The 14,232-nt window shown below is 52.1% G+C and overlaps 1 protein-coding gene across 4 annotated transcripts; it reads right to left on the bottom strand.

Annotated features, from left to right (window-relative positions):
• Positions 1-3,913: 3,913 nt before the first annotated feature.
• On the bottom strand, positions 3,914-13,908 carry FOSB (FosB proto-oncogene, AP-1 transcription factor subunit). 4 transcript variants are annotated; one of them, XM_083516305.1, is made up of 5 exons: positions 13,102-13,908; positions 9,773-10,153; positions 8,895-9,002; positions 6,747-7,031; positions 3,914-6,646 (listed from the first exon to the last, which is right to left on the bottom strand). In XM_083516305.1, exons 1-5 carry the CDS (start codon positions 13,231-13,233, stop codon positions 6,581-6,583), a joined length of 972 nt encoding a protein of 323 aa, XP_083372431.1. In that variant the 5' UTR covers positions 13,234-13,908; the 3' UTR covers positions 3,914-6,580. The 4 variants fall into 4 exon arrangements, with proteins under 4 accessions (XP_083372431.1, XP_083372432.1, XP_083372429.1 ...); XM_083516306.1 differs by having other exon boundaries at positions 9,839-10,153; positions 13,102-13,903; XM_083516303.1 differs by having other exon boundaries at positions 3,914-7,031; positions 13,102-13,905.
• Positions 13,909-14,232: the final 324 nt, after the last annotated feature.

Genomic DNA, 14,232 nt, shown 5'->3' with positions numbered 1-14,232 from the left:
CTTCCTGATCTGCAAAAAATCTCTGGGATGTTGAAGAAGTGGCGTCTTTGCTGCAAACTTCAATAATGAGTAAAAAATGTGGCAATGGAATATTTCTTACTAAGCTTATCACTCGGGCATGTGTCTTCCTGAGTCGGGCCACTTTAATATTGACAGCATCAGAGAGTGCAAGATCCTAGCTTCTGGCATTTGTGCTTCTACAGTATTGCATGGCCTGGTTATTTAAAAAGGAAACTGGAGGTGATGTTAGTTCTGCCAAAGATGCTAAAATAGCTGTGTATTCTTGCCCTTTTGATGGTATGATAATGGAAACTAGGGGAACTGTACTCCTCAAGAATGCTGATGGATTTTAGCAGAAGAGAGATGTCCTAAAGGGAAACTTCATGATCTGAGCATGAGAAAAACTCCCTGCTTTGGGCTTCCAGCAACTAGTATTCTGATTTATTGCTGCCTCCAGCTGCCATCAACAGCCCTCTCTTCCATGAATTCCTCCAATCCTCTTAAAGCCATCTGGGACCCCACATTTAAACTCTTCCCTGGTCTCCTGCTGGCCCTAGTAGGACAAACTTGACCAGTTTTCCCTGGTCTAACATCATTTGATGTTTACTGACTGGGGTTTCCCGCCCCCATCCCCCCCAAAAAATGACCCCTGAATTTTTTAACTTTATTGACATTGATGCTGCATTTATGTTGTATTTTATGTTGTTTCTATGCTGTTTTTAAGTCGCATTTTAATCAATGTTTTGTGTTTGCTGTTAGCCACCCTGAGCCCAGTTTTTAAACCCGGAGGGGCGGGGCATAAATAATAATTTAATTTAATTTAATAAGTTGGTGGCCAGCCCTGGATCCTGCGTGTGATGGCCTGGGACTGGGGCTCGGACTCGGAACCAGAGGAGTCTCATTCTGCACCGGATCCTTTGCCTCAGGCATCATCTGAACCAAGCCTGGGGCCTGATCCTGAAGAGTCCCAGTCTGCACAGGTTCCCCTGCAGCAAACCCCAGCTGGGCCGAGTCAGGGGCCTGATCCTGCCCTGGCTCCAGATGCGGGGATGACCTCGTTGCCTCCAGCTGGGCCATCACTTACAGCTGCTCCACTACCGGTTGGGTCAGGGGAGGCTGAGGCAGCCTCTGGGTCTAGTCACCCACCGACGTCTCTTGAGCTGCAGAGACTCAGGTCTGAGAGAAGGAGAGACCTGAGTACTCGCAGGAAGAGTGCTCGCCTTCAGGCGGAACAGGGAGGTACCGTATTTTTTGCTCTATAAGACTCCCTTTTTCCCTCCTAAAAAGTAAGGGGAAATGTGTGTGCGTCTTATGGAGCGAATGCAGGCTGCGCAGCTATCCCAGAAGCCAGAAGAGCAAGAGGGATTGCTGCTTTCCTTCACAGCGATCCCTCTTGTTGTTCTGACTTCTGAGATTCAGAATATTTCTTTTCTTGTTTTCCTCCTCCAAAAACTAGGTGCGTTTTGTGGTCTGGTGCGTCTTATAGAGCGAAAAATACGGTAAGTTGCCGGGGGATCAGGACCGGCCGTCACCCCGACAGAGATAAAAGGCTGCTGGACCCCGCCCCAGGTTGCGGGAGTAACATTGCTGTATGCTAGATCCTGCACCTGTCCTTGCCTGGTTTCCTGCCTCGTGTCCTGCCTTGGCCCTGTCGGACTGACTCCCAGCAGAACCTTCGGATCCTGGACTGCGTTTCACGGCTTACCCCCAGGCCCAGCACACGGCAGCAGGGAGTTCCACAGTTTTAACTATGTGCTGTGTGAAACGGTAGTTCATTCTAGTTCCAAACTCTTTAAATCTTTGGAATTCAACGAAAAGCAGGGTTGGAACATTCAAACCAAAAGTTGGCTGGAAGTCGGGGGGTGGGGGTGGGGAAGGTGACATGCAATTGGGATCCAGACGGAGGAGCATCAAAGTTTCCTAGTCTTGCAAAACTGTCTTTATTTGCTATTTTTGCTAGCCAAAGTTAAGTGCAGAGAAGAGTCACCAGCCGGGTTCAGGAGTTCTCTTCTCTCCTTCCTATCTGACAGCCCGCCCCCCCCGCAAAGGACTCTATAAGGGCTCTTGTGTCCCCCGCAATAAGGGAAGATTTTCGTTTATTACAATGGAATGCTGGGAAGAGCCTACAAGATCCCTCCCATGCAGATGTGCCACCTAGGAAATTCATGGAAGAGGAAAAGGAGAAGGCTACCAATTGCTACCAGCCACAAGGGCTATATTCTGCCCTCTACTGTCAGTCAGAGGCAGCAAGGCTGCTGAATCCGAGTTGCCAGAAACAGCAGGAGGGTTGTGTTACCAGAAAAATCCGAGGGCTCCCTTGGACAAAAACAAAGACACCAACCAGGATAACTTGGAGCAAAACAGCAGCCTGTAGGCTTGGCCTTTATTGAACTGTTGCAACAGGGTGTTCCCCTCACTTGCAAGAGAGAGGAAAGACAGAGGAAAATGGTGTGCAAGGCCTTATAAAAACTTTTGAAATTGCCACCCTGTAGATCAAGACCACCCCCAGAAACATCATGCATACATTACAGAGAGGAGGGGTTGAGGGAGGCGTTGGTGGTAACCTGAGTGTCCTGTCACCTGGCTGGTTCTTCCTTCCCCCTGCCCATGAGTCACTTATGGGCAGGGGGAAGGAAGGAGACAAAGGGGAGTTGGCAGTTTCCTGCCCCCAGAGGGAAGATCTGATCATTGTCCTTTGTTTCAGTCCATGCTGAATCCACTCCCATATGCAAGTTCTTTGTGATCTTGATTGTCTTCTGTCTGGGATCATCAGGGTTGGCATAGCAACTGGGCAGGGCTCCTGTGGATGTGCTGGGATGGTGAAGGGATTATGGCTGACCAGAACCAAGCCACCCCCCTTTGATAGTCCTTGTCATATGGAGTAAAATAAAAATGGAACAGTGCAAATCCGATGTATGGTTGATTTTTCTATGAATTTATAACAGAAATGTGGCGTATGTAGTGTGTGTGTGTGTGTGTGTGTGTGTGTGTGTGTGTGTGTGTGTGTGTGTGTATAGTTTGTACAAACAGAATGATTGGGGTGGGGGGTTCCTGCTACAGTTGCTCTTGTGCTTGGATCCTGCTCGCAAGTTTCCCATCATGGCTGGCCCCTGTGAGAACAGGATGTTGGTGTCTAGATGGGCCCCTTTGGCCTGATCATCATCATCATTTATTAATTATAACCTGTCCATCTGGCTGGGTTTGCCCAGCCACTCTGGGCGGCTTCCAACAAAGTATTAAAATACAGTAGTCTGTTAAACATTAGAAGCTTCCCTAAACAGGGCTGCCTTCAGATGTCTTCTAAAAATCTGGTAGTTATTTTTCTCTTTGACATCTGGTGGGAGGGCGTTCCACAGGGCGGGTGCCACCACCGAGAAGGCCCTGTGCCTGGTTCCCTGTAACCTCACTTCTCGCAGTGAGGGAACCACCAGAAGGCCCTCGGAGCTGGACCTGAGTGTCCGGGCAGAACGATGGGGGTGGAGACGCTCCTTCAGGTATACTGGACCGAGGCAGTTTAGGGCTTTAAAGGTCAGCACCAACACTTTGATCATGGCTTCTTTTGAATTTTAGACCCTGGATTTAAGGGTCGTAACTACACACATACACCCCAAAATCTGCTTTCCAGGAGATCTAACCGTGTGTGCTTTCGCTTAGCATGCTGCAGAGGGCACTCCAACACCAAACAAGGTCCCAGCGCATAAACATGGCAAGCCAACCCCAATAGCAGCTTCTGCTACCCGGCCACCCCAGGGTCTGAATGTGAAGGGTTAAGGCACAAGGTGATGGGGGTTTCGGTGCAGAGAAAGCCAGGCAGCTCGACGGCTCGAGGTTTTTCTTCTTTTTTTTATTGCACCTTAATGTTAACTTTACAGGAGTTTGAAAAAATAGAGATCTTATATCCATCGTTAAAAAGTGCATTTTTCAAAGCTGTCTTTATTTGCTATTTTTGCTAGCCAAGGTTAAGTGCAGGGAAAGAGTCGCCAGCCGGGTCCAGAGTTCTCTCCCCTCCTTCCCGTCCGACGGCGCCCCCCGCTGCTGCTTAACAAAACAACATCACACAAAAAATAATATTACAGCACAAGGGGGTAAAAATAATATAATAATTATTATAATAGTTAAAAAATTAAAAATATTCCCCCGTTTCCCCAGCAAGTGTATAATAAGCAATTAAAAATAAAAGCCGGTTAAAATAAAAGTCCATAAGATTAAAAATAATTCTGGTTTTTTAAAAAAATTAAAATTAAACACAACATTGAAAGCTTGGTCACGAGGAAAGTTTTTTGGAAACATCCTTAACGGCGTGCTCTAGAGCTCCATAAAAGCAACAAGGCAGCTGTTTTTGTTTTTTTGTTTTACCCCAGTCCATAAACACACTCGTGTGGCAGGTTAATAAGAGGCAGCGCGGTGTCAGAAGCGGGCAGCGCTGTTGCACAAGATCACACACAAGAGATACACAAGCGCCGCTTGGCGTTGGCAACCAAAGCAACAGGGCGCAAGGAGACCCTGGGGTGGGGTGGGGGGGCCACTTCACAAGCTACACGGCTGCAAACCGATTGAAATGCTGGGACAGGCTGAGCCACCGACACTTTTCAAAAAGGGAGCTCACATTTGAGGATCCGGGCACCCTAAAGGGATATCCACCAGGAAGGAAGCCAGAAGCCCAGAAAATAGGAAAAGGCTGCAGCCGGGGATGGAAATCAGCTAAATATCCAGAGGTTTTTTTTCTCACCAACAGTGTCACCAAGGGAGAAAAGGATGGTGGGGAGAAGAGCCAGCTTCAAAAACCACGGATACATCAAGCAAAAGGAAACCGAGAGGTTACAGGCAGCTTAAAGTACATAGTGTCACAATATCAAGGGTCGGGGAGGAAAGCATCTATACAAGGAGGAGGGAGAGAGGTCCGTTCACAGTATATCACCAAGCGCAGCTCCCCAACATCCCGGCAAAATGGTTGCCAGCCACCCACCCACGGGAAACCGAGCAAAGGAAGAAGCCCCTAGTGGGAAGAGGATTCATTCGGGGGTGGGGATGTGGCCAAGTTTAAAAGGCGGTGGGTAGACCCAATGTAGAGCTGGCCCCCCAACCAGCTGGACAAAATTAAGAGACGTGGCGTTCCAGACAGCCCACTGTGCAAATTCCTAGCGAAAAAGCTACTTTTCCTTTTTCTTTACAAGCATGGAGGCTGCCATCCTCTAAAAGGCTTCTGTATTTTCTGACAGGCACACCAGGGCTGCCAAACTATTGCACAAGTTAAAAACCTGGTGAGTTTTGCAGCCGAGGTTCTCATTAATTAAGTTTTCAATTTTGTATTGAACTCAATATATAAATATATATTAACACAGCATGAAGAAAAAGAAGAAAACTACTTTTTCTTCATACTTTGTTAAGAGCAAATACTTTTCTACTGCCCTTTGATTATATTCCCAGGACATTCACCAAAGTGCCTAAACTAGTAATCGTGTGAACTGGAATAATTTCTGCTTGCAAGCCTATTAAAGTAGACTTGCTCCTCTGCGCGTTAAGGGTGCAACTCATAAGGAACTGAATTCTGTTGCGCTTACTTCTGTGTAAGCATGCTCCTCTGATCAGGCAGCAAGTTTAAGCCACACAGAAAACAAAGCTTTTAAGCACCTCCTGCGCCATATTCTAGACTTTTTTATTGAGGTTGACAGTAGGCACCTGCCAAAATAATTTGGGAAAGGATGGTCGATGGCCGGTCAATCTCTCAACCACGTTTCATAGTGCAGGCTGATAACTTGGAAAAGTGCGTTGAGAGTGCCCATTTCTAACCGTGCAGCTGGCAGAAGATTCACAAGCAGCCAGGCAATGTAGGGTCTGCTAGAACAGGGGGGAGGGAGCCCACCCCCATTCCTCCTCATTCCCCCTACTGACAGGTCATCCCCTTTTGCTCAGCTTCTTACAACAAGACGACCCCTTGGGGTCCCTTTCCAAGTCTACAAATCTATGATTCCATGAACAAAAGGCAGTAAGAATCAGAGAACCATCGTCACAGTCCATACTCAGCCAAAAAGTCCACGTTCGGCAAAAGGCTAGGGCCCCGTTTCCCCCCAGAAAGCAAGTTTTAGGCTCAGAGTTCTTCCGAGGCGGAGGGTAGATCATCCATCGCTGCAGCTCAGAAACATCCTTCCTCCTTCGCTCTCCCATTTGGAAATTGCAAAGCCCAAAAAACAAGGAAATGTTGAAAGCGACCGTCGAGACACAAAAAGGCGTTCCACTCACTGCACCCCGGCAGTCTGAACATCAACAACAACATGGTCACAGAGCTTGTGATTGTGGGTGCTGGTGCAGCGAGGGCTGGCGGGTGACTTGGTCTCTTTATAGATAGATACTGGTGTTTTAAAGGTTCGATGCTCCCACGCTGGGGGGTACGCATTTGCCATTTCTCTCTCTCTTGTGCCCCCCTTCGCTTAATGCAGAAGTTTGCGCACGTGGGTCGTTTGGTTTTTTCCAATGGAGGTCAGGCAGAGAAAAGGTTTCGAGATTGGGAGGCAGTTGGGCTTTTGTGTTTTGTTTTTGCGTGTTTTTTTTGAGTTTCACAACGCAAGGAGCGAGGGAGAGTTCAGGGAGTCCGAGGACTGGTCGCTGCTGCTGTTCCGCTGGTGTGTGGCTCCGCAGGTGGCTCCCTCTGGGTAGGTGAAGACAAACGAAGACGTATAGGAAGGGTTAGCCGGGTACGGGTCGGTCAGCTGTTCACCATGTGAAAAGTAAGAACTAGAAAACGCTACCTCCGCTGGGGACAAGGCCTGCACTCCGCCAAGGGTCTGCTGGTAGTGGAGGGGCAGCGACGAGTAGGCCGTGGGCCCAAAGGGGTCCTCCTTGACCGCCAGGGCTAAAGCGCTCACCTCGCCCGAGGTGCCCGGCTGCCCGATCAGTTCTGGCACGTCCTCATAAGGGATCTTGCAGCTGGGCTTGTGAGCCACCAGGACAAACTCCAGCCGTTCGCGCTCCTTCTGAAGCTCCGCGATCTCCGACTCCAGCTCAGCCTTCTCCTCCTCCAGCTGGTCGGTCTCCTGGGGAAGGAGCGGGGACATCAGCGGAGTCAGCAAGGAAGCCATGGGGGGGGGGGCAAGGAAGGGGAGGTGAGGTGAGATGGTGTGGAATTGGGGAGCTGGGAGGGACACCAGGTGCGCCTGGCCAAAATTCCCCAGAGGCTCAGGACTGCAATACCTCAAGGACCGCCTGTTTCTATATGAACCAACCCAGACCCTGAGATCATCACCTCCTTTGTGTGCCTCCTCCTCAAGAGGTGCAGAGGGTGGCAACACAAGAACAGGGCCTTTTCTGCGGTGGCCCCCCATCTGTGGAATGCTCTCCCCAGGGAAGTTTGCCTGGCGCCTTCATTATACACCTTTAGGCGACAGGCAAAAACATTCCTTTTTAACCAGGCCTTTGGCTGATCTGATTGACATCCTATAGCCTTTTAAAATGTGTTTTGTTTTGTGGGGGCGGCTATTGGGTTCTTGTTTTTCTTTTTATTAGGTATTTTGTGGCTTTATATCTTGGATTTATTCTGTGAACTGCCTGGAGACCCCCGGGTACAGGGCAGTATATAAATTCTAATAATAATAACCACCACCACCAGAAGGTTGGTGGTTCAAGCCCAGCCAGGGACGTCTGCATCTGCCATCTTGCCTCGCTGCCTGCTCCAATACCCAACCAAGGAGAAGCAAGAGTGGTCATGGATCCCACCAGACTAGACCCAACTCATCTGCCTTTTCCATATGCCATACAGAGACCAAACTTCCCTGGAGGGCACCAAGCTCTCAAAGTCTTCCCTAATTCCATCAACTTCAGAGGATAAACTACTTCAAAAGCCTCCCAGGCAGAAGTCTATGCCTAGTTTTTTGGGGGGGCATCCTAGTTTTGGGGGGCACTGCAGTCAGGGAGTCTGCCATTTCCCCTGCTCTAGCCAAGCAAGCGCCCCTTTGCCCTCTTTCAAAATGGCGCCTGCAGGACCAGAGGGGCCACCGCTGGACGAGAACCGCTCTGGCCAACAGACTCTATGGCGCCCATTCCTCTAGCATCCTCCAAGATGGCGGCCTAGAGCTGTTGCCTACATTGCAGGGATAGTGGAGGGAAAGCAAGAGGAGACAACCCCCTCTCCGCTTGAAGCTCAGGAGAAGGGAGGAACTGGGGTTTGCCTGGTCCCCAAAAGATGGGGATGAGCTGTCCATTTTTGAAGATTTGTAAATAAAGCTTGTTATCCTAAATATGGGAGCCCAAAAGAGCTTAGAACAAGCCACAGGGAGAACAGCATTAAAAATCAGCAGTTGCAGCCTATTTTTTTTTTTTTAAACCAACACCTTTTTCAAATATCCTGATGGAAGAAAAAACATTTCAAACCCTTTGCGCCCTGAAAAACCTGGATTTTGGGGCTTCACTGGGGTTTTGGAAGATTGGATCAGTGCAGCTTTGGGGCTGTGTGGGGTTGGAGGGCGAGAAGGGCAGGAACAGGAGAGACATTCCCAGACAGGCTCTTTGGCTTTACCCCACGGTCATAGGGAATGAAATAATTGGCCGTTTGTGGCCCCTTAAAATGGTAATCCCTGGCACGCAGAGACAACATGGGGTAGTGGTTAGAGCCTGAGAGACACCAGGATTCAAACCCCCACTTGGCCGTGAAGCTCACCGTGAGATCTCCGGTCACAGTCTCTTATCTCTCAGCCTGACCTACTTCGCAGGGCTGTTGTGGAGATTAAATGTGAGGGAGGTGGGATATAAATGCAATAGATAGAAATTGGCCATTGAGCCAGGCAGAACAGGGCCCTGAGGCAGCTCCACCGCCCTCAAAGCTTGTGGGTTCCCCCCCCCCCAAGGGCAGGGCCAGTGGCACCAAAAAGCTCATGGCCAGGAAGTCCCCGTTCTCCACTCACCGCTTGAAGTCGGTCTGTCAGTTCACGGCGGCGATTCCTGCACTTGGCCGCTGCAAGCTTGTTCCTCTCCCTCCGGACACGGCGTTTCTCTTCCTCTTCGGGTGTCAGCTGCAAGGGCAGGAGAAAGAGGCGGTCAGTCCATGGATGAAGGCTAGAGACAATTCTCCCTTTCTGGACATGGCATCATCCCAAAGGACTTTGCCACCACCTCTCTCCTGCAGGGCAAACCAGCTGCATCCGTCCCTAATGAACCTTGGAGAAGCTGGTCTGTCTTTGGACTTCATGAAGAGACAGCAGATCCCTTTTCCTGACTGGCTGTCAAGAATCCTGGGATCCACACAACCAACCCCTGCCGTATATCCTTGCTCATTCTGGTGGGACAAATGGACATACTGGGTTTTACACCCCAGTATTCAACCCAGGAGAATACACTCAAGTAACCCTGTGAGACTCTTAATCCGGAGGTTGTGGGTTTGAGCCTCGCATTGGTCAAAAGATTCCTGCATTGCAGGGGGTTGGGCTAGATGACCCCCAGGAGCCCCTTCCCAACTCTGCAAGTCTATGAAAAGATGCAGCAACGTCGGAACACCAGATTTGGGAGGGTCAAGCAGCCCACCTTAGCTGGACACTGCCCAGCCAGGAATCCGAAGTGGTTCCGGCTACAGTGGACTGGCAAATTCGTCGCTGCAATCTGAATTAAGTCGCCCATACTTTCTCCCACCTTTCCCCCAAGCTACCAAGGGGGCAAGAGGGCAGCAAAGGCAACCAGCCAACATCCCTCCCCAAAAATATATATACCAAAGGCAACCGTTAAGGCTATTTGGGGAATCTGTCAAGCAGGGCCAAATCAAGGGTGCAAAACGATTTGAGTTAATAACCTCGTCGCCGGCTCCCCAGAGGAAGTTCCACAGGAGAAGCAGGGCCCTACAATCCTCCCCGCTCACCGTTTCCTCCCGAGTCCTTCGGGCCCGGGCCCTGGTGGAGCGTGGCTGGGCAGCAGGCAGCCCCGAGGGGCCGGCACCGTAGGCAGCGCTCAGTCCTGGGGTGGAGTAGCTGGTCCCCGGCAAGTCGTAGGGGTCCACAGTGGGTGGCTGCTGCTGCTGTTGTTGTTGAGGCATTTGCTGGCCCGGAGGCTGCTGAGACTGGGCCATGGAGGAAATCAAGGTGGGCTGCACCAACCACTGCAGGTCTTGGCTAGTCGATATGGCAGTCACTGTTGGCACAAAGGATCCGGGCATTTCCCCAAGGCCACTGCACTCCTGGAGAGAGAGAGAGAGAGAGAGAGGCATGCATGCTCAGAGGACGGCAGAAATAAGGCTTCCATGTTCCTTCTTCACGAAGCACCTTTGCGGGCAACCGTGTCCTAAATGATCCAGGTGACATGGATCATTCGCCCCCCAAGGCGAATGCCTAACAAATGAAGTATTTTGCTTTATCAATAAAATGTTTGTGGGAGCTAGTGTGTGCAGCTGGTTTCTTCTCAACCTCATTCGTTATTACGGTTTTTCAAAAGCAACCTTGGCCACTACCAAGAGGGCCTTCTCGGTAGTGGCACCTGCCCTGTGGAACGCCCTCCCACCAGATGTGAAAGAGAAAAACAACTACCAGACTGCTAGAAGACATCTGAAGGCAGCCCTCTTTAGGGAAGCTTTAGGGAAGACTACTGTATTTTAATACTTTGTTGGAAGCCTCCCAGAGTGGCTGGGGAAACCCAGCTGGATTTGTGGGGTATAAATAATATATTATTATTATTATTATTTAATGTTTGTAAGTCGCTTTGAGCTCATTTGGGGGGGGGCGGAGAGAAAAGTGATGAGCAATAGCCTGCTGCCCTCCAGGTGTTCACAGAACTGTAGAGTTGGAATGGGATCCGAGGGTCATCTACTCCAACCCCCTGCATTGCTGAACCACAAATCCCATCAACTTCAGCCGGTGTCAAATCCCATCAGCTTTAGTCCCAATGACGCCTGGAGCACCAACCCCGTATCTAAGCCAAAGTGTCACCTAGCTAAGACCAAAGGGCGTTGGGACCAGATGACCCCTTATGACCCCTTGGCAACTCTATGAAATGAGCCACCACAGCTGGCTCTGTCATCTAGTCCTGCCTGCCATCTGGGTTATGAGAGAGGAATTGCCAACTGCAGTGGAGATGCAAAACAGATATTCTGTCACTGTGTGTGTTGGATTTCTGTTAAAAGAGTTGTGGAAGCTTGTGGCAAACACTGTTCCCTCTCCAGCTTGAGAACTGAATGCTAACCTCTCATTCCTTGAATAAGTGACATCAGGAAATATTAACAAATATCACGAGATCAAATGAAGGAGAAGCATCAGCCATCAGTGACTGCCACCACCATGGACACTTTTAGGACAAGATACCAGAATTCTTTTTATTGCTTTTTCAGGGGGAAGATACATATATTTGTGTGTGTGTGTGTTGTATCCTGCACCTATACTGGGAATAATAGTCTCTGGTTCGAAACCTTGGCTTTTTTCCTCGTCTTTTTTTAGGACGAAACCTCAAAGCACACAAGCTACCAGAAGGTGTGATATAATAAGAGTCCCAAGTACAATAAGATCTGAGGGGAAGAAAGCTGCCAGAGATTTCCCCCTGCAGGTAACACAGCTCAGAAATAACTCTTAGACAAGGAGCTCTAAAGCAACGCAGCTCCAGGTGGGAAAAGCAGTGAATCCGAGGACAAAATGAGGCTCATCCCTAAAATTTGCTGCAAAGGGAAAGGGTTTCACCCGAGTGACGCTATGCAATTCACAGGGAAGCCAAGCTGCCTCCAAGCCACTTTATCTGGCCTTCCGCCCCACACTTCCAAATGGGTCGGGGGCTGGCTGCCATTCCTGGCTAGAGTGTCAGAGGCAAGTGCACTGATGGCCAATAACATTACCCATTTCCCACGTTCGCCAGTGGGTCAGAGCAAGCCGTGGGGCTCCTCCATCCCTTCACTGCACCCCCCTCTGAATTGCAGAGGGGGGGTGCGCGCCCCTACAGAGCTCCCAGAGGACCAGGGAAAACATTGGGAGGGCGAGCAGGCATGCATCTTCCTCTCCCAATTTAACAAGGGAAGGAAAGAGATGGATGCTTATTATGGGCTGGAGCAAGACCCATTTCTCTCTTCCAGCTAAAGGGGGCATTCTGGAGTGCGGAGCTAGAAACTGCCCCCCGAAATACGGGACGCAAAGCATTGCACTCCTGCTCCTTCCACAGTTGGAGAGGATTATTTTTAGCATTTCCTTTTTGCTCTGCTGACTTGCACCAAGATAGAAGCAGCAGCAGCAGCAAGCAGGGGCTGGAGGGGGCGTGGCCTCCCCTTCCCAGGCCCGGCCAATCCGCGCGCTCCTCCCGCCCGCCCCGCCCCTTAGCAACGGGGGTGGACCAGCGTTCCAAAATAACCCGCGCGCCTCGGGGAGGAGGAGGAGGTGGAGGAGAAACGCGCCGTGCGTGCTTCACGTCAGCACGGAGGGTTCCAGCACGTCATGCGTTACGCACAACCCCGCCCCCCTTTCCCCCCTTTCGTCTTCGCGCTCGCCTCCTCCACTCCCCCCCTCCTCCTCTCCGCGCATGCGCGTTCGAAACCCCGGAGGGAAGCGGGGTGCGGGAAGCGGAGAGAGAGAGTGTTGAGGAATGCGGACCGCAGGGGAGACTTGCGCGCGCGGGGAGAGTTTTGCGGGAGATCCGTTTCAATCGCTGTTGCCGGAATATTTTAATTATATTTTGCTTTCCAATCGTGGGTCGGACACCCGATCCGGAGAATTAATTTCCGCGTGTTTTAAAAACGAAATAAAATAGGGAAGGGGGGGATCTGTACCGCGATCGGGATCAATTTGGGAGGGGATCGGCCGAAGTGGGCAGGTGGGGCAAAAAAGGAAGGACGGCGGGGAGGGAAGAGGAAAACGAAAAGCACATGCAGTTGCGGTGGGGGGGGGGCGTGAGAGTCCCCCGATAGGCAGACAGGCATGCAAGCACCGGAGACCCCGAGCTGACCAGCGCTTGGATCAGGGGCTGGGGGTGCAGGGAACTGCAAGGGGAGTAAGAAGGGAGCCCCGTCCCCGCCTCCGATCTCCTGGATCCCGGCGCCCGGAAGAGTCCGGTGCAAAGGACGCACCCCCCCCGACTCCTATGGCTGGACGAAAGAACCCGCCAAGCAAGTGTTTGTCCCTTCACACACACACACACACCGCGATCCGCGGCTCTTACCTGCGAGGAGGCGGCAGCGGCGGCCGTGGGGCTCCCGAAAGAATCCACCGAGGAGAGGTACTGGGACTCGGCCGAAGGGGACGAGCTGCACCGGGAGGTGGAGTCGTAGTCTCCGGGGAAGCCCTGATACATCTCCCTCGGGGGCGCCGGGGAAAGGCCGCGGCCTCGCCGGGGGCGCCTGGAAGCCAAGGTGAGCGCCGAGCACAGCCAGCCGGCCGACCCTCCCGCCGCTGCTGCTGCCGCCGCTGCCGTGGTCGCCGCCGCCGCCGCCGGATCCGAGACAGGAGGAGGCTCGGGACGCCTGCGAGAGTTGCTCTTCCCCGGGTCGCCTGGCGGAGGGGGAGACGGCTCCCTCGGGTCCCCCCCTTCGCTCTCCTTTCAAAGCAACAGCATGGTCCCGAAGGCAGCGGCAGGCCGAAGTTCCACCGGTCGAGCCAACTCCAACCCCAACGCGCGCCCGGGAGAAAAGCCTCCCCCCTCCCCCCAAAACAAGCAGCCAGCAATCCGAAGCGATCGGTCGGTTTCCGAGCAGTAGTGTCGGGATCTCCCCTCGGGCGCTCGCTTCTGTCTCCGCTGCCCGCCGCCGGTCTTCCTTCCCGGGCCCGAAATCTTATGAATGAACCACGCTCTGCCTCGCAGCCTATTTATACAAGAGGGGGGCCGTGCCCCTCGTGACGTCAACCAGGAAGCGCGCCGATCCGGCCCCCCAAACGCGGATCCCCGGCGATCCCGGACCTCGCCGACCCCGAAACTCGGCCCGCGGCTCCCTCTCTCCCCGACCTCCCCGCTTGCCCAAAGGGGTCTCCGTGCGGGGCCGCCAAAGGTCTATTTCAGCGGGGATCCCTCGCTCCGCCCCGCCGGAGTTCCTGTGACGCAATTAGCCATATATGGCCTTGTCTCGGCTGTGTTTGTTTGGTATCCTAGCAATGACGTCAGAGGGAATCCCTTTCTCACAGGCCTCGCGGATTCGGCGGCGGCGACGGCGGCGCTGGAGAGCTTTCGTGTTTGCCGCCGCGGCTTTTTATTATTAGAAACTTTTACTACCGTTCTAGAAATGGCATTGGGAGCGGGAGGCGCGCGGAGGGGAAGGCGGGGGGGTCACCTCTCTTCTCGCCCCCCCTCTCAAGAAAC

Source organism: Podarcis liolepis, assembly GCF_965112155.1.
Source record: "Podarcis liolepis genome assembly, chromosome: 7".
Taxonomy (NCBI): Eukaryota; Metazoa; Chordata; class Lepidosauria; order Squamata; family Lacertidae; genus Podarcis; species Podarcis liolepis.
This window is presented reverse-complemented; position numbering and strand designations above follow the sequence as displayed.

What these genes read in the sequence shown, in the direction of transcription:
- FOSB (XM_083516303.1), bottom strand. Translation starts at nt 13,233, where the DNA reads ATGTATCAGGGCTTCCCCGGAGACTACGACTCCACCTCCCGGTGCAGC. An exon ending in CCGCTGCCGCCTCCTCGCAG is followed by an intron (nt 10,154 to 13,101) that starts GTAAGAGCCGCG and finishes CTCTCTCTCCAG; the next exon opens with GAGTGCAGTGGCCTTGGGGA. An exon ending in TGACAGACCGACTTCAAGCG is followed by an intron (nt 7,032 to 8,894) that starts GTGAGTGGAGAA and finishes CTCCTTCCCCAG; the next exon opens with GAGACCGACCAGCTGGAGGA.